Source organism: Mytilus edulis, chromosome 7, assembly GCF_963676685.1.
Source record: "Mytilus edulis chromosome 7, xbMytEdul2.2, whole genome shotgun sequence".
Taxonomy (NCBI): Eukaryota; Metazoa; Mollusca; class Bivalvia; order Mytilida; family Mytilidae; genus Mytilus; species Mytilus edulis.
The window spans coordinates 10,406,935-10,428,042 of record NC_092350.1 but is presented as its reverse complement, the minus strand read 5'-3'; the positions used below and the strand labels follow the sequence as shown (position 1 = coordinate 10,428,042).

At 31.7% G+C, this 21,108-nt stretch overlaps 1 protein-coding gene across 1 annotated transcript; it reads left to right on the top strand.

Moving 5' to 3' along the window:
• The first annotated feature begins 728 nt into the window (after positions 1–728).
• LOC139529910 (protein turtle homolog B-like) lies at positions 729–17,547 on the top strand. The gene is made up of 14 exons (XM_071325873.1): positions 729–883; positions 1,696–1,741; positions 2,705–3,037; positions 6,780–7,058; positions 7,604–7,876; positions 9,263–9,556; positions 10,221–10,544; positions 11,222–11,512; positions 11,991–12,083; positions 13,225–13,252; positions 14,687–14,724; positions 15,573–15,746; positions 16,200–16,258; positions 17,289–17,547. Exons 2-14 carry the CDS (start codon positions 1,696–1,698, stop codon positions 17,505–17,507), a joined length of 2,451 nt encoding a protein of 816 aa, XP_071181974.1. The 5' UTR covers positions 729–883; the 3' UTR covers positions 17,508–17,547.
• Positions 17,548–21,108: the final 3,561 nt, after the last annotated feature.

Sequence of the window (21,108 nt, the reverse complement as noted above, 5' to 3'; positions counted from 1 at the left end):
TAGAACGTCATAAGAAAAACATTATAAAATCTGTTTATTTTGACATAAATTGAATTGTGCGTCTCTATAATCGATGATAGGTTGATTTTGTTTGCAATCTTGGTGACCAAGGAAACCAATGTTACGTTTCGTAATATGTATATGTAGTCGGGTTAGTTTCTTTTGACATAGTCCTCATTTAGATTCTCAATATTATACATATGTCAATTCGTCTCAAGGATATTCGTCCAATGATAAATATAACTAATGTTTCTTTATAAATTGACTACAGTAATTATTTAAATTTGAAAACAATAAACACACAAAAGAAAGAGAACCTTTAACGAGATTATAACTGACACGAAGAATACAATGCAATATATTTAAACTTTTATATATTAATATCATTTTCTTATATATTCTTCTAGTGCGTTTTGTCTCGACTCTCCAGCAATATCTCATTAAAACAATTTTTAAGTAAAGTGAGGATTGCGAAAGCCAAATTATTAGTTGTTATCATATTGTCCAAGAAGGATGATTGAGGTTAAACTATCAGTAAATGGTATCCGAACATTTTATCTTCCTCAAATTGGGAATATTTGATGAATCGGATATCACCAAATTGACACACTTGATTTCATATTTTTGCACTTCACATATTGTCGTACTATTATCTGATTGTTTTTGTAAATTCAACACTCCAACTCCTGCATTAATGATCAATTTCCTTTAATATTTTTCCAAAGTACATCAGTCATAGCATTGTTTCGACGAGTTTGATTGGCATAAACTTCCTTAATCTATACAAACACAGGAAGTTTGGAGGAGAAAGGAAATAATTAATAGACAGAAAAAAGAACAATGTTATGAATAAAGGCATTCCCTACACTCATAACCAACGACAGTAAGTATAATGCGCTTTTATATCATCACAAATTGTGCAATTATTTGTAGTTAAGATTTTGTATGGTCGTCCTGTTTACTGGACACAGCATGTCATTTCGTATAATTATCTTAATTCGTTCATTTATTCCTGAAGTTATGAACATAAAAATGAACGCTTTTAAATGCAGAAAGCTGAAAGATACCAAAGGGGCATTCAAACTCGAAAGTTGAAAATAACTGACAACAGCATGTCTAAAATATGGGTGATTTCAGGTTTCCTTGAAGGATATGCAGATCTACATATGGTACCCGTCGTGTTTCTCATGTCAGTACAAACCTGGATATAAAGTCACATTCGGGAAGAAGGGGACGGGATTGTAATGATGACAATTGAAACATATCTGTTTTATCATCTGTGAAACTGATAATTCATAACGATCAACCAACTCGTTATGGTGTCCGAAAGGGACGGTTTCAACTTCACCACTAGTAATTCTTAGTTTAACAGCTTCTTTGTGACCAGCAACCCGTTATTAAGGAAATCATGATAGGACATAACAGCCCTGGTATATCGTATCACCTGGGAGATATATAAACTGCATGCTGGCCCAGCTTGAATTTTGGAATATAGAAGTGAAAAGTTCACAATGGATTTTTTTTCCCTAAACCTAAAAACAATTATGTAACGAGATAGTATTTTTGAAAGTACTGCCTCTTCATCTTTACTGTTAGGTTCCGGAATCAAATATCTTTTAAGTGCAACATATTGGAATAAAACGTGCACAAAGGTTCAAAATATCGAACATATGTTATTTATATTTTATACTTTAGATGCCACTAGAAGTGACGTTTTTACTTGTCTTTGGATGCTTTTGTTGTAAGTATCAAAATAATATGAAATATATATGCAAAATGTCAATAAAATAAGAAAACTGTAAAAATAAGATCAAGGTTAAATTTAACATGTCTAATGTACATTCTGATTGAACTAATAATCAAACTAAGCATTACTTGATGACAATGCCAAGGTAACACGCATGAATGAAAAGCACAATGTTATTACATTTATTATGATTACTGCGATGAAATGTACTTAAAAATAAATACAGATATATTTCATATACTGAAAATAAGTAGCTGGATTACATAAGCTGCTGGCATTAAGTTAATTATTAACTTACCTTGGAATCAATTAAATTCTAAAAATAGGAAAAGTGTCATGTAAGTAGAAATATCCTGTGTTAGTGGTGTTATCAAATAAACGAATTGCTATATGATTGAAAATTAGAAAACTAACAAACAGAGACTAAATGAACTTTTTTAGTTAACAGGAGTGCAGGGGTTTTCAATTGATAATTTCTCTTTAGTTGATAGTAGTATTTTGTTACAATTTTTAAAGTATTGTTTCACAATTACTCTTCAGTACAACAAAGCTTGGTTTAACTTTTTTCATGAAAATTATTCTTGATATTTTGTGCATAGTGGTAGTTTGTTGAATTTAACAACAATGTCGGGCATATTTGACGCTATTTTCAGATAGCCTTATTTAGATGTTTTACATAACTCGTGCATTACCATGTATACTATTCATATTCATCAACATATAGAGAGAATATCAAATCAAAAAGAAATACAGTTTTAATTTCATAGCACCCATAAGATAAAAGACACTTATAAAAGACTATAATCTTGAAAAAGAATTGTCCGAAAATTAGAAAAAAAAACATACTTGCTTCATAGATTATTATATTACTAAACAAATTTTGAAACAATCACTCATATTTTCGAATAAATTAGAAATATTAAGTATTTTAACATTGTATAGATTTTTATGATAAAGGTAAAAGTATTGCTGTTCCTCAAAAAGACAAAATATATGTAACCAAAGGAGCTGAAGTGATCTTAAACTGTTCTAATAAGACAGTAAACGGAATACGTTGGTCACGAATGTTATATGGTAATCACAGCAGAAATTTTACAGTATATACAGATGGAACATCAATAAATCCAGACATTGAAAACAAGGACCGTTTCAAGATCATTATAAACAAAAGCGGAGGAAAATATCAGTTGAAAATAAGGAACATTTCAGAATACGATGAAGGAGAATATAGATGCAGCTATTTCCAAGACAACATTTTTTCTGCGTATGATGTATCATTAAGAATTACAAGTAATACGCAATCAAATATACAATCATATTGTTTTTAAATGATAATATGTTTGTGACCTGACTCTACATAACAACAGTCCAGTTCCCACGCATGAAAACCCTTAATGAATCTACTATCTTTTAAATGGGATATTGTACCGCGATAAAAATTATGAAAAGATGCTCAAATTTGTAGTATATCCAAAGGGCTTTTATTTAACTTGTAATTAAGTGAGTCTGAAATGTAAAGGGTGGATGTTTGTGTTCGTATATGGTCCATATTTATTTTCGATATTATTGCTCTCTTAAATGCGGGCCATGACCATTTACAAATTTTCGAAGAAACAACGAAGGGGACCACTAGTATGTCAAAGTAATTGAAATTTTGCAGACGTCCATAATCGCTGAACTAGTATACTTGTCTCTTTGACACATTCCCCATTTCAATTCTCAATTTTATTGTACATGTTATATGACAATAACAATCAAAACCAAGGAGTTAACAAAGACTCACAAAACCAAAGGACATTTATATAAACAGTTATAAATAAGAAATAAGAAACAACACGAACTCCACTAAAAACCGGGAGGGTAAGCATTTCCTGCACCGTATACGGCACCCGTCGTGTTATTTCTTTGTTTAGTTCGGTAATGATGGAAGGTTATTATGACTGAGGAAGAATATCAGATATGATTTCTGACACACTTTTGTCATAATGGTCAATCAGCTCATGATGGCGACCGTAAAATTTCTTGAGTGATGACCTTAATTTGATTGATTCATAGCCTTGTCTTAGCAACTTTTGAGAAAGTAGTATTCCTCGTTCAACAAAATCAACGTACTTTGAGCTAGCTCTAGAGTAACGTATCAATTGAGACACATATACTCCATATGCTGGTGCCGCTGATGTTGCTACACAGAAATGGAAATTAGACTATAGGAAAATTAAAATAATCCCGTTTGTCATAAATTTTGGTATTCAACCTACCATCTGTAGTCATTTCGAGAAAAAGGTCTATATATAAGGCAGATTTATCTGTGTCGGTAGTATCTTTAATTTCAAGTTCACTTGGATATATTAAATGTAAGTGATCACTGAATCTATTATTATTAAGAGACAGTACATCATCAATATACCGAAAGGTGAATTTAAAAGATTGGGCTAATTTCTTTTCTCCTTTCTGTACAAGCCCTTGGATGAATTCTACTTCATAGGAATATAAAAACAAATCTGCAAGTAGAGGAGCGCAATTGGTACCCATTAGGATTCCAATAGTCTGTTGGAAGACCAAACCTTCAAATTCAACAAATATGTTGTCAATTTAAAAGTCCAGCATGGCAGTGATATCCTCGTCGGTATATTTTCTCCTTGACTCTGTATGATTTTTCACAAAGTAAGCTGAATTCCAGCCCAAAACTAGATATTTAAAACGTCTAGTGCCCTTTTTGTTAAAGAAACATAAGCTGACGAGTTCTTTCATTCGAGCTTTAAGTTTGGTATGTGGGATAGTGGTATAAAGAGTTGAAAAATCAAATGTTTTAAAGTTGATACAATGTTTTAATGATTGAGATTGTTAATTCACCAATAACTCTTTTGAATTTTTCAGTATCCACATCTGATTAACACCACTTCTTGAATATGCCGTTTCGGAATATTTCTGAAGTCCTTTTTTGACTGCAGTGAGTATGGCAGTAAGGACTTTAGAAAGGGGTTTAGTGGAACACTTGGAAGAACCTGCAATATACCTTTACTTATAAGAACGCTTGTGAAGCTTAGGAATCCAATATAAGGATGGAAGATCCTGGTCTTCATCCTTTGGATTTACACCAAAGGAGATTAGAACGATTTGTCGTTTTCCAAGATCTCCTGCTTCGTAAGCGTACTTAGTGTATATGTAGGATTTCTAAGTGTGTTATGTATCCCCAGTTCCTTAATCAGGCAGTCAATGTAGTGTTTCTTGCAAACAAAAACAATCTTGTTTGAGGCTTTGTCAGCTGGAACGACAACATATTTGTCATGGAGGCAAGACAACTCCTTTATGACCTGAGGGTCTTTAAAGATGGAAGGAGCTTTGGTGGTCATTGACCCTTTAAGCTTACTTACTCTTATCTGAATCACTAATTTAACCCACTCCAAAAGAGTGTCAACCTCAACCTTTTCTCGTTTTGCCCAGTCTTTTGCATAACCCTCAACAGAATCCATTAGTAGTTTGAAGTTCTGCTTCTAACTGATTGGCTGTGGCTCTCTGTATTTCGAACCCTTGGACAAAAGGTGTCTCAACTTGTAGTTATTGACTATGTTTAATCAGTCTCCAGAAATTACATGATATATATTATATATTATACAAAATATCCTCTCAAATATGAAAAAAAATGAATTGAAGTAAAGGAAGAAATAATTGGGTCCCAATTCCTGCTTGGTATTATCATGCTTACCATTAAAAATTGTCAATTATGTCATAATATGTCATAATATGAAAAAAAGGAGATGTGGTATAAATGCCAATGAAACAACTATCCATCAGAGTTCAAATGAAGTTGATTAAAGCCAAAAAAATGTCACAGTATGACCTTCAAAATGAGCAAACATCATACAATATAGCCGGCCATAAAGGGCATCGACATGAAAAACGAGGAAACGTTTGGCCTGATGTTGAACAAAATAGTTTACGAAAATAATGAAAATGCAAGACATGAACCAGCGACAACCACGAACTACAATCTATTGACTAGAGACATACACATAAAGAATGTGACCGGGTTAAACATGGTAGTGTGAACTCAAACCTATCCTTGCTTGGGAAGAGATTGGAACAAGGCATAAAACAAAGACATGAAAAAACACACAGCACCGAAATTAGAGTACTTGCAGATATTGAGATCTTTTTCAAAGTCAGTTACAATCAATGAAGACATTATGTACCCCCAGATCAATCAGTGAACATACACCGAATTTAGTATAAAGACGGCATAAACACTCTGGAAAACAAATTAAAAAGAAAGAACACCAAAAAATGACAATTAATTTCAAAGCATTTAAGTATTACAGTTATAACTGACGAAGTATTTTTGCAAATATGATTTTGACGATGAATACTTATTACATTTTAGTTTTGTGGAAATTGCTAGTATATAATTGCGTCACCACAAAAAATCAAAGAAATCCAAACAAAGTAAAACAATTCTTGATAGAAAATAGCTCATAAATGGTAATATATATATGAAGATAAAAGATCGTGAATTTTTTTACGCTATCACCATGGTTTCAGTAATCCATCGTAAAACTGTAGACAGGTGTTTTTAAATTTGCAAATTCCTAGATATAAAGTTCTTATGATTTTAACAAGCACGCACACACATTTTTCAATTGAGAAATGAAACGTCATTCAAACGAACGGAAAGTGTCTGACTATATTAAAAGAACTCGAGGAAACGATAACAAATTTGAAATCGTTAGGCTTGTCATTCACCATATTTTATGTAGTTAATCAATGTTCATTTCAGGAAAAAGATTTTAAACAGAGCTTGTTCATACTGTATGCTGGGTAGTAAAAAGTTTATGCAAGAACCAACAACAACCTTATGAAAAAGTGCTATTATATCAAACACATCATGTAACTCATTGCTATCAAATTATCTATAAATTTTATGCAAAAAAATATGCATTTTGTAAAGAAATAAATTTTGTGTATTTACATTTATTTAAAAAAATGCACGTTTTGACTTATGTTAATATTTGTTTTTTTTCAAATTACTTTACAGAATACCCTTCAAATATACGATTCTTAAACGAATACAAAGCCTATATATCAGGTAAAGAAGGCAGTGAACTTACAATAAGCTGCTTAGTTGACAGTGGAGATCCACCAGAAACGTTATCTCTTCAATCAACTGACGGATTATATATAGTAGGAGGACCTGGACGCATCAACCATTCTTTACGTCTGACTTATCACAGCCCTCGTATTAATTTTACTTGCAAAGCAATTAATCGTCATATGACTGTGCCATTGATTTCCAAAGTACAGCTTGTTGTTAAATGTATGTATATGATGAATCTTTATAAAACTAAGGATGTTCTTATCCAAGGATTAGATTACCTTAGCCGTATTTGGCACAACTTTTTGGAATTTTGGATCCTCAATGCTCTTCAACTTTATACTTGTTTGGCTTTATAACTATTTTGATCTGAGCGTCACTGATGAGTCTTATGTAGACGAAACGCGCGTCTGGCGTTTTAAATTAAAATCCTGGTACCTTTGATAACTATCTAGCATTTTTTTTTAATTAAGTATAGTTTCTGAAAGTTTGGGACGATTCTTATTTTACTCATGAAGTCCTAAATGCATTTATCAACTGAAAGTAGGTATCATATTGTTAATCATACAGAAAACATATGCGAATCAATCTGTCTATATTTGGCTACTGTCTAAATTTTGCTAGAATTATTGGTTATTCCAATAAACATTGAAATTATATCGCTTGAATGATTATCAAATTTATCTTATTGTTTTACTCATAGCAAATGTTTAGTAAACTCATTTTATTTCTACGACATTAACAGTTTTTTTCTTTTTCTGTTTTAGATAAACCAAGAGTAAGATTAAGTGAAGGCACACAGTTAACTCTTAAAGAAGGGGGTCCTTTAGATTTGACATGCAATTTCTCTTGTTACCCCAATCAACATAATATTTCATGGTATCACCCTAGTTATGATGTGGATGAAAGCATAAACATATTTAGAGATCTCAGGATGTTAGAGATATACCCAGTAACAAAAACACACACTGGCACATTTACTTGTAAGGTCATAAACGAGGTAGGAACTGGGACCGCCAGAATTTATATAACTGTTCAATGTAAGTATATGGTTTTATATCTAATACAAATGAGATGTAAGTAATACGTCATATAAACAGCAGCCAAACAACCTAAATCAGCGTATTTTTTTCTGTTTTGTATTTGTCCCATTCATACCACACCTCCTTAGTATTCAAAAGTGTCAACATTAGGTTGTAAATAAAAAAGACATCTTTAAAATATGACAAGCTTTATATCATCGGAATCGATTGAAATTAAAACTTAGGGTGAAATAAAAATGAATAATCGAATAAAATAGACACACCATGTTAATAGAAAAAATGATTATCATAGTCCACAAAACACTACAAAGAATAACACAAACACTCACCTCCACAAAATAAGACAACTCCTCCAAAAAAAAATTTAAAAACAATCTCAGACGCTCCGGCATGGACAGCAGTTACTAGCTCTACAAGCTGTGTCACAAGTTACTTGTTATACCTGCTGTGTTACTCGTAAAAGAAAACGTTATATGAAATTGAGAATGGAAATTAGGAATATGTCAAAGAGACAACAATCCGACCAACGAGCAAATAACAACCGAAGGCCACAAATGGGTCTTTTATGCAGCGAGAAAATTCCACATCCCGAGGTGGGTCTCAACTATAGTTCATATTACATTATGCATCATATTATTGGAGATTGATGAATGTCTCAATTTATAAGATAAGATGGAGTAGTATACTGCTGTTCGGTAACACCAGGATTAAGTCTGCAGTATTGAAGTTTCGCCAAGAATCACATCGATTTTATTTCATTATTTGTTGACTCGATCAGCCGGAATAAGAAATAATCAAAATGTGTTATTTCCATTAACCAAAGGCAATGTTTTCAAAGACTGAACCAGTTGTATTTGGTTTTATTCATATAGTATAAAAAATTGGTCATTAATGACATTTGCTTTAATACTTTTGTTATTGTAATTATTTGGTAATTTATTGAGAAATATAAAAAAAATCAAGTAAACAGATTTTTCGAACATTTTATTGCATCTGACGTATAAAGTTATTACTATATGTGTAGTTCCAATGAACAGATTTTTGCATTAAAATATATTTAAAGCATCAACATAGCAATATTTTCCCACTGATCATAATGTCTATGAAATCATGAAAGTAAATAGCACAGGAAATATTAATATATACTACTGAAGGCTATGGACACTCCTTACACTGACATATTAATTCAGATCTCAAAATTTATACACATATGCTTTGCAAATAAAACAATTTTGCTTTAAATGAGGTACCTTTAGTATTGTACTTATAAAATTATGGACAACCATCCTGTATCTTCTTTTTTTTTTCGCTATGAAATAAAAGAAAATCTATAAAAAAGAATATTATCTCTTTAAATGTGTGAGCTGTACCTTTTTATTTTAGATCCACCGGTAGTAAATATAAAGGTTTCAAGAATGGATAATATTTTTAAGCTAGACTGCATTCCAAAAGGATTACCAAACATATATACATTCGAACCCTGGGAACATACCTCAAATACTGGGCAGCACATCAGATTTTTAAATGGAGATCAGAATGGAAGTTTGATTTTAAATCAAACAAAACAAGAAAGTATATTACAGGACACTGGGATTTATATTTGCTCAGTTAGTAATGGAATCACTGATCGTAATGACAAACTACGTCAAACAAAACATACAGCAATCAGTTGTAAAGGTATGCTATGTAAATAAAAACACAAAAGGATATGGACACACCTAACTCTTGCATATTATTTTAAAACTTAAGATGCACATACATATATAGATATAGGGATGTGGTATGAGTGCAAATAAGACAATCCATTCAAAATATACTATGCCATATATTCTACACTCTGCAAAAACAAATATTGCTTCCGTTAAAGTATCTCTAGAGAAAACAACCTTGGAATTAACTTTTATTGAATGACCTTTGTTATCTTTCGCCTGTTTTTGTTAGCAGTTATCGACTTTTATTTGTCTGTTTGTCTTTTTATTTTTTAGCAATGGCGTTGTCAGTTTATTTTCAGTCTATGAGTTTGACTGTCCCTCTGGTGTCTTTCGCCTCTCTTTTCAAGAAAATATAATACATGATCGAATAACAAAGGTTTTAAACGTCAGTCTAGTCGATGACAAGGCATACTGGTTTCTTAATGAAGCTCGGAAGAATATCAATAATTAATGATTGTTTTTGCCAATTGTGAATGATTAGAAAAATCGGCAAAAAAAAAGCAATAATACTTTAATAGGTTCAAGTGCTTCATTTTATGAAACATTGACACTGCATGTATGTATAAATTCGATCGGTGCTAGAGTTTGAATAAGTATAAATGTTTGAAACACACTACTTTCTCTTTTAGGACCTCCAATTTTTGGAAATAAGATTCAAGCTGTAAAATATGGAACATTTGCACAAACGACAATTTTGAACTTTGAAGTGTATAGCTTAGAGGAAGTTGATATGGTTATTAAAGACGGTTTTAATCAACAAAAATTTGTTGTTAGTGAAATTAAAGAACAAAACAACATATCCGTTGTTATTCATGGAAGGAACATTTATGTTGAGGGTTTCAACATTAAAATAAAGACTAAACCATTAACAGGAGAGGATTTTGGAAATTATACTGCAACCGCTGTGAGTCGTTTTGGAAACACCACTTACCACTTTACTTTAAAGTCAGCAAGTAAGCAAATATTGTTCATTTATATTTGACTTTGGACTCTTGTATACAATTGAAATTATTAGTCCATCTATTGAAAATTCGATGATTGTTAAATATATTATTGATTTGTGTGAGTAGATACCTATTTTGCTTTCTTCTAAAAAAATTTTATTAGGATTTAGACTTATTACCTTTGCACTCCTATTGTTGTAACGCCGACAATGTTTAACTACCGACTCCTGATCTCTCTGTTAGCACCATTTATTGTTCATTATTATTCAAACAAATCTACTTATCATTCTGTACAATTCGTGCGTCCAAAGAGCTTTTATGTATTCACCTTTACCAGGAACAAAAGAACGGAAGTAGTTAAAAAGCTAAATTAAAAAACATTACACAGGCAATATATATAGTGCATCAGTACAAATGTATCTGAAGTTAGCGCCCGATTCGTTTTTTGTTAGTCGACATACAATATTCATCCGGCTGCTAGCAGTTTATCCAATCTAAAAAGTTCCACTGCATATATACAATATTCATGCGGCTGCCAGCAGTCTATCCAATATAAAAAAAATTCCACTGCATATAGGGTTCTATGTGTTTTTAAACAAAAAAATAAAATATATCCCATCGGTCTTTTTTTTACGAGACGCCAATATGCCCACATGTTTTAACTTATCATTTGTATTTGTTGAAAGGTTTACCACTGAGCCCATACAACGTAACTTTAGCAACAACAGCTACAAAGATATTTGTCAGATGGAACAGAAATTTTAATGGTGGATATCAGCAAGAATTCTATATAGAATTATTTACCAAAGATATGGTTCAACTATCAAACTATGGACCTTTAGCAGACACAATGCAAGGACAACAATTGTTCACGCTTTATTCGATGACACCAGGGACTTCATATTATGTACGAATGTTTTCAAAAAACAAACTTGGTCATAGTAATTTTACTGAGGTTTTGGAAGTAACAACAATAGGTATGACAAAAACAGTCAAGAAATTAAAAAAAATCAAATTCTGTTTTATAACTTTATAACTTTTTTATTCGAGCGTCTCTGATAAATTTGTATAATGCTGATATCAATGATGAGTTTATTAAAGAATTTTAACTAGACATTTTTGGTTCTTGTTGAATACAATATATGCCTACATTGAGCACAATTAAGAATAACTTTAGTTTATCATGGTTATAGGTTATTGCTCAAAAAGTAAAATCACAAAAATACTGAACTCCGAGGAAAATTCAAAAAATAAAGTCCCTTATTCATTATTTTAGTGTCATCTTATTAGGCGTGCAACTAAACAATAGATAATTATTGTGTGATACAAACTAATTTACATATTCAAATAGTATGATAATTTATTACCAACATTTTAGAAAAATATTTTTGAGGACAGTTGAAAAGAGTGCACTACACATTCTTCAGTTCGATATACAGTTCTTTTGTTTTGCAGACACCTCAAGGTTATCTGGTGCATATGTTTCAGCCATTTTGTGTGCAGTTTGTATTTTGACTATTTTCACCGTGGCCGTTTTTCACAAGAAATGTAAGTTGTATGTAGCTTTTTTTCATGTCTTTTGAAGTTTCATTTACATATAATCGCATGTTATTCGTTTTTAGAAGCAAAAACAAAAGTACATTTATTTTAATTTTTACCAGTGTCGTTTTAATAATATCTTAAAGTATAGTGAACAATGTGCAAATTAAGGCGATAGTCGTCAATCGATTAGGATGAAACAAATCTGAAAGAAAAGTGAAGAATCTCTTATCAGCAAACCTAGTATTTTGATTTGTTGATGCCTGATCGAAATTTTATGACCGTAAGGTCGAATATCTCGATTATTAACTTTATTCAGTCCTTGGAATACTAAATATGTTCTCTAAATACCTAATGCATTGTTTATGTTTTGCCTTGCTGTCATAAATATAGGTATTGTGCCCAGACTCAACTTATTGAGTGTTGAATGGAGTTTTCGCACGCAAATTTTGTACTTGTAGTATTTATTGAAGTTGTATGGCCGAGAGCCTGATGCGTCGACAGATTAAGCGTCTTTTGCAATGCATGCATCATATCAACCTATTTGATTAAAGAAGTATTGATATTCATTTAAAGGTTAATTCATAAATAGTGTATTGGAAAACATATTTGTATTGCACTAATAATGTAAATCAGTGAATCATCATTATGGCAAAGAAGCACAGAGACGTCGCCTTGCCATCTCTACTTGATTTTGAACATAACATAAACAGAAATCCGATATACGCATTTGTGCATGCAAAATTTATTGCAGCCATGACTTCACATTTAATCCGTTCCCTGCTATAAAGTGGATTTGATGAACAGTACATCTCCGAGTAAGGATATTAGTAGGGAGGTACCTGTTATGTCGTCATATGATTAATGTTCGATTTATTTTACAATTTGCTGTGTCACTTGATCTCTTGTGGAGAGTTGTCTCATTGGAATCATACCACATTTATATATACATGTAGAATAAAAAAGAATAATGTGCGTTGCTTATAACAGCGCCAACATTTTGCTAAAAAGTTGCATCAAATCTAAAATAATGCATTGAAAGGATTAAAATGATTCTTTGATATAATCAGACATTTCAGTGAACAGTGCAAGTCATTTAAAAAAAAGCATTGCTATCATAACTAATAATTGTCGTGCACACATTTTGCAGGGAAGGCAAAACGAAATTTAAATCATGAGTAAGTATTTATATTGTAAAGCAGTATCATCAAAGAAGCCTTCAGTATATATAATGTCATACATTTAAGTTTCGATTTAAGGTAGATGGTGTGTCTATAGTAATAATTATAATCCATAGAATTTTTTAATAATTTGCCAAAATGTAGTTTACATCATGCTTTTAAAAATAAAATAATAAAAAGAATGGGTCACGGGGCTTATTTTCATGCTACAAGTTGATCAACATTGACAGATCTTGTATAGATTATGTATGGAAAACACAATTTTCTGCCATAAAACGAAAAACTGCACCATAGAATTTTGAGATAAAATATGAAAAAATAGCTTTAAAAGTATGCTTTCATATAAGAAAAAGAAAAATGAGGTCACCGGACCCATTTTCATGCTACATAATAAAATAGAGTAATTCCTAACACAGTCTATTGTTAAAGTACCTTTATCGAATCCTTATATTTGAGTTGCCTCCCCTTATGTGGCAAAGTTTGAAAAAATTGAATCATTTTTTTGTAAAATACAACCATAAATATGATTAAACATGTCATTTTCTATATTGAAAGAAATTTTTTACCTACTACTCTAAAAATTTGCACATTTTATCAAAGATCTAGACCGATGTTTTCTGGTATTTCAAAATCCAAGATGTAGGAAGACACCATATCTACTTTAAGGTCCAAGTAAAAAATGCTTACAACTCAGCAATAAGAAATCTAGCATGTTGCTTTAATTTCGGATACGTATAAATGTTTGTGGTTCTCGGATCCAGAACAACAAGTAACTAATATATCAAATGTCACATGTTGCATACAGTTTTAAAGTTTCGGTAAAAGTAGAATCACTACTTCATTGATGTATTTCCGTCACTGAACATTATTTAACAAATATTCAAAGTTTACATCCATTTCATTTCCTTTTAAAGTGGCATAATGGATTCGTTTCTGAGACTGGTAATCGAACATTTTAATCAGGTTGTACTGTAGTAATGTCTATTTATAAACGTTTATTTTATAAACGACATATATATATATATACTGAAATAGGTTGTGTGAATGATACCGCAACCAAGCAAGACGATTAACGTAGGAAATACATGTACAGGTCACCACAGTTAAGCGGTCAATAACGATAACAATCATCTACACTGTAGGCTAAGCTAAAAATGACCAAGAGGCGTCATTAAGAAATGCTTATTATTACAACTAAATGGTAAGACATAATAACAAAAAATAACGATATCAAAGCCATCGATGTTAACTGGGTTTCTAGCATTACCATTTTGATCACAATGACAACATTGCCTATTGTCATTGATCACAGCTAATTTTACACGTTTAGGAAACTATCAATGTTCAGAAGATAAACATAGTCGTGTCATATCAATCCGTAATTAATTTTTATTTCGATTGTAATATTTGTTTATACATTTTCTTTTCTAGAGATGAAGACGAAGTGATTCACCCCCTTGGAAATCAACGTAAGTTAGTTTTCATATCTTTGATATATTAGAAGTTCTGCCGTTGGCATGTGATAAGAGTTCATCTAATTTTCAAGTGGTACAATTTATCAATTTGGACTGAATGCTGTTGGTTGAAGCTTATGATAACAGTAAAGGAAAAAGCTATGAAAATGCATTTATCGATTTTGATTAACACTATCATATAAAGGGAAAATTGTACTATAAAATTTTCCAAGCATAAAGTTGGCCATGGCAGGTGACGGAAGCGCTGTGATTGGATGTAATGGTACAATATATTTTTTTTTCATTTATCTATGAATAACCGCAGTGTGTTTATGATTCAATATAAAGTTTGAAACCTATTGAAATATTTAATAGAGAAAATTTCATACACATGGTGTTTGGAAATTGGTCATGAAACTATTTGGCTTTAATTTTTAAAACAGAATAATATAGTACTAACACCACACATAACTTTTTTATCCAGGTTTTTATTATGAGGAGTGGTAAATTTTGAAAACGTTAGTATTGTCGCCTATGGCAGAATAAATAGTACCATTTTCCCTATAACCGTATTAACGATTAGAAAGTTGTGATCAGTTACAAAAGGTCACATAAAAACAAAGTTGAAGATAATTCAATACAAAAAATGATTCAAAGTCGTTTCAAATACAACTGAGTCAATCTATAACATTCGATTCACTGACATACTGAACCAAACGATATCAATACATATATTTGTTCGTAACAAAATTTTAAATTGTTATTATTGCATATCACGTCATTACTATAATTAAGATGTTATAGATGGCCTCTATCTTTTCTATTATACAACTTTTAATATTCAAATTACAATTTATGTCAAGATCATGTTGATAATGTACTCTACCAATCACAAGAGGAAATCAATTTATCAGGAGGGGGAGGAGGAGATGGATATTCCACGATTGATCGAAGTGACGCCATACCACCGTACGGTGCTGTTGTTTCTTATTCAGCACAATGCACAGATAGTGATGAAGAAGATGACTATGAAAACGGTAATGTATAAAAACAAATACACACGCGTGATTCTATTATTAAGATCTTGTAAATAGATATGATGTGATAGGTCGCATGAATAAGACCACAACTGAAAAGACAATGAACATAGAAAATACACACAAACGTCAATACAGCCTTTAACGAATAACAGGTACATGTAGCTGTATCTGAAATTACTGAGAATAAAGAAAAGAGGGAAATAGTTAAGAATTAGAAATCAAAAACATTGTATCATCACAATTCTTTAGAGAAAATGATTACAACTATATAAACTAGATAACTGATGACTTAAACTACCCCAGCTATTTTTGTGCAGATAAAAATTAGCAAGATTACATTAAATAAAAAATCAGGAGAACTTTAATTCACTATAAAAAGTTTCGTAGAAACTAGTAACGCCACAAATGTTGATTAAGATAAGTTAATATTGTTCATTTTTCTCCACACAGTGACAGGCAAAAAGTGCAAGTTTCTGAATAAAGCAGAACATAATGATATCTCAATCAAGGTATGAGTTTTTTTAAGCATACATTATAAAGTTCTATAATTGGCATTCAAACAATCAGTTAAGAAATGTCTAATCTTTATCTCTATTTTAACCAAAATGAAACAACTGAAATCAGATATTTTCGTAAAAAAGGAAAATTGAGTAAATGAAATAATTCCGCTGAAAAAATGTGTTGTTTTTGTCTATGTTTGAAACTGTCTTAAATAAAGATCAATTGGTTGTTTGTATACCTCTCATCAACGCTGGAAGAATGGGAACACTTTCTGCTATTACAGAATTCTGTAATGATAAAGTTTGTTTAAAGGGAGAAACCGTGTTTCTTGATATAGACGAATTTATAAGGTACCAGAATATGTGATGCAAAGGAGTAGGGGCATTAAGGCCTAGTTTTGGCCCAAGAAAATAAAATGTTTCATTACTATTTCCAATTGGCACATAATGTTTAGAAATGTATAGGGTCAAGAAATATAAATAAAAAACATAAAGATTTTTATCTGATGACGTCACAATTACGTCATAATGTGTACTATTTTCACAAAAACGATGAAAAATACAGAACTAATACAGTTTTCTATCTGTATTTTCGTTGTTGAAACATCCTGCTCAGCCGAGAAACAACAAAATAATTTAACAGAAGCTTTATTATAACTATTGGCATAATATTTGGGCCAAATAAGGGCCTTATTGTCCCTTCTCCTTTAGCAGTCCCATAATTTTTCGTTTTGTTTGTTATTTTGGCTGAGAGTCACGAAGATAATGGTCTATTTACATACACATGATTCTATATAGCTAGATAGTGTACTGTTTGGTTTGGTTTTGTAGGTTAACAAGCTTCATTATCACAAAATATTAATAGTTTTTATACAGTTACGAACAATGCAGAGGTACAATCATGCATAAAACGGTATTTTCTATTTTAGTATAAATAACAAATAAAAATACAGTAAAAATGATAAAACATATTACAAATAACTTGATAAATAAATATATAGTTCGATTTAAAGAAATCTGTGTTCTTATCTATCTTCAGAATGATCATGTTCTCAACTATTCTGAGATTGTCTTCAGTCCTTGCGAGAGTCCAAGATTTGTGATTCATGGATCCAATAATAAAACCGTGTATGCTGATGTTGACCTTTCAGTCAAATCTGTAGCTTTACCATACACAGACGATGAATCCAGTGATGACAACACTAGTGATTTTGATGATGTCTCGTCATGGGTTAAAACTAAGGATGAAAGTGACTAGAGACATGCTTCCAAACTGCAAATAAAATTTATAAATACCAGTTGTGTGTCGTTGCTTACAGATCCCAAGTGATATCTATTCATTCGAGAATATTCAATTATCTACCATTTAAAATTATATACCTCCCTTTTTATACGCCCGTCAAAATTTTGACGGGACGTATTATGTTATACAAATGTTCGGTGTCCGTCCGTCTGTCCGTCCGTCTGTCCGTCTATCCGTCTGTCCGGCGTAAACATGTCGCACCGTAACTTGAGAACGACTTATCCAAATTTCATGAAACTTTTTATAGTTGTTTCTTATGATGGTCAAATGATCTGTATACTTTTTGGTGAAAATAAGATTAAAACTTTTTGAGTTACGGCACTTTGTAACTAAAACAGGGGGGTGTTTTTTTCACATGTCGCACCGTATATCAAAAACAATTTTTGATTATTGCTTAAAACTTTACACCATTTTTAGTTATTTTAATCTTAAGATCTGTATACTTTTTGGTGATGATTCAAAATTCCATTTTTGAGTTATTGAGTATTTTGTAAAAAAGGGGGAGGGGGTTTTTACATGTCGCGCCGTATCTCAAAAACGAATTTATGATTATTGCTTAAAACTTTACACACTTCTTTGTTTATTTATCTCAACATCTGTATACTTTTTGGTGATGATTCAAAATTTAATTTTTCAGTTATTTAGTATTTTGTAAAAAAGGGGGAGGGGGTTTCATATGTCCCTCCGTATCTCAAAAAACAATATATGGTTATTGCTTAAAACTTTCTCAGAAACTATTTATGATTATTGCATAAAACTTTCACACAAGACGACGGGCGTAGCATGCGCTCATGGCGCAGCTGTTTATTTGTAAACACAGAACCATCTTTACTCTCGTACAAAAACAAACAAACCAGCAGAAGTTTAATTTCTAATTATATGTCAGTAATATATGTCGTCCAAATAATACAAAGTACCTCATTAACTTGAAACTGTGCATCGTCAAATTTCCATCATTAATTTACGGACTTGATGGACCGTTATGGAATATCAGTTTCACAGATGATATCGGATATGTCCCTCATGTTGTAACTTCCATCCGGTTTTCTTTTTACGAATGTGACCTACAGAATTAGACTATTTACCGGCTTTGTCATAACATAAGCACGAAGAGAATGCCACATGTAGAAAAGGATCTGACCTTTTGGAACACCAGATACCACCACAGGTTTTTGATGGGACTTGGTGGAACTTGTGTTGTCTTTAGTTTTCTATGTTGTGTCTTGTGTACTTGTATTTGTCTGTATGTCTTTTTCTTTTTTTAGCCATGGCGTTGTCAGTTTATTTTTTATCTAGAAGTTTGAAAGTCCCTCTGTTATCTTTCGTAGCTCTTTTGTGACGTTATATATTTTAATGGACGTAATCTATGTATTCCTAGTAAATGATTAAGTTAAGAATTTCGATACCACAAATTACTAAAAACTTTTAATAAATTTTTCCATGATATAAAGATTTGGTTTTGAACTTTAGTTTTTAGAAAACTTATTTCAAACGGGATAGCACATCATCATTTAAGAATTGAATGCTCTTTTTTTTGTAAATTTATTGGGGTGTAAAATCGTTGACCGAAGTACATTTTGTATGAAGCGCGGAAGCGCTTCATACTTAAAATGAGTGCACGGTCAACGCTTTTACAACCCTATAAAGTTACAAAAAAAAGCATTCAATAGTTATAATTACATTTTTACCTATAGGATCATGAAAACACGCCTTTTATCAAGTTTTTATTTTATTTACCTGTGCACTTTATTGTGGGACCTCGTGTCATCATGAATGAGAATTTTTATTGAGTGATACAACTGCTTAAGGAATAACACATGATGTGCAGTTAGCCAATCAGAATAACGTATTGTAATGAAACATACATCTAATGTAATTATTTTACCATAAACTGGTAAACTTATTGATTCTTTTAAAATAAACTTATTCTTAAATGCTACCAATTTAACACTCTAAGTGGGTTTTTTTTATACAATTTCTATTGGTATTAATTTTAATGTTGTTATCAGTAAGTTAAAGCAAACTAAAAATTATTGTTATACCCATATGCACTATCATGGATCTACAATCTGTCGAGACCTGTATCTTCGCAATGCACAAGGTCATGTTTTTCTATGACTGTTAATGACCGTCTTTACACTAATTCCATAGGATGTTGGATTTTTATAGATTGATAATTTAGTCTTTGATGTATGAGTGTGTTACTAGTTGTTATTGACTTTTAGCTAGCTGTCAATTATGGCAAATCCTCTGAGCTCTGCATTTAGTGTATTTTTTGTTGACAGGCCGACAAGTACCCGGTGTTTTTGTTAGATGTATTTCTATTTGTATCAATCTTGTGAGTTAAGCCCTTTTTCAGCTGATTTGTATAGTTCGTTTTTATGTTGTACTGTGACACCACTGTCAGTTAGGAGGAGAGTTGCGATCCCCTTAACATGTTTAACTCTACCACATCAGTATGTGTGTGCCTGTCTCATTCAGTGGTGTTCGTTTGTTGCTTTGTTTGTCTGCCTCATAATTGTTTTTTGTTCATTATTTTGTACATAAATTAGGTCATTTAATTTAGTTTTCTGGTGTTTTTTTTGTGTTTAATATATGTCGTTTCGGGCCTATAATATGCTGAATGGGCTTTGCTCATTGTTGACGTCCCCATTCCAAAAAAAAAGACACATTTATAAAGTTTCGTAGGTAACTTAAATATTATCCTTTTACTACATGTTCAGCTACAAAGATGATGTCTTTTCTGTAAATAATTCAACGTTTGGTGATTATTTTAAACGCACCTTTAACATCGAACTTGAAAAAAGGATGCAACAAATACAGCTAAGTACAATGTATGTCTTATATCTTGACTTAAATCTAAGTTTTAAGAAAGGCAAAGTATCCAAACTTATCAACAAACTTGCACTTCCATGGCACAAAATGCAAAACGATCAAAAGACAACAAGTTAACAAAACACAACATAGAAATTTACATACTAAGCAAAAACAGAGAGGATTTCAGCTTCTCCTTTTGGAAATGTCAATTTCTATGTAGCATATGTAAATAAACAATTGATCATATGTTCAAGATCTTTCATTTCATTAATTAACTTTACAGATGGCCCTGCTAACAAGGAACAAGGAAGCTACTAAAATAAAGGAGTCAAAAACTGAAGTTACCACTACAAAATTTAACGGTTATCATAACGAGTGAAATGGCCGATATGTGTTTCACAAAATACGAAGGATATAGTTCAATTGTAGTAACCACAATGCTATCCTCTATTATCGGAGAGTGACCTTCTTAGGTTGTCATTTGTACTTATATGAGCAACACGCCTGATTTCACACTTAGAGCATGGCATAGCTTTCGGTGTCGGTGACATCTAAGATTACCTTGGACTTTTGGTAGTGTTAGTGTTGTTCAGTTATTCCTGTGTTGTATTTTGTAGACTGTTTCATATTGATTTTTGTTCCTTTTTTGCCACGTGAAGGACAGTATGTCTTCAAATTATGACTAGGGATGTACCCTTTGTTTCTTTTTCTGCCTTCATATCAAAGAGTGATATGACCA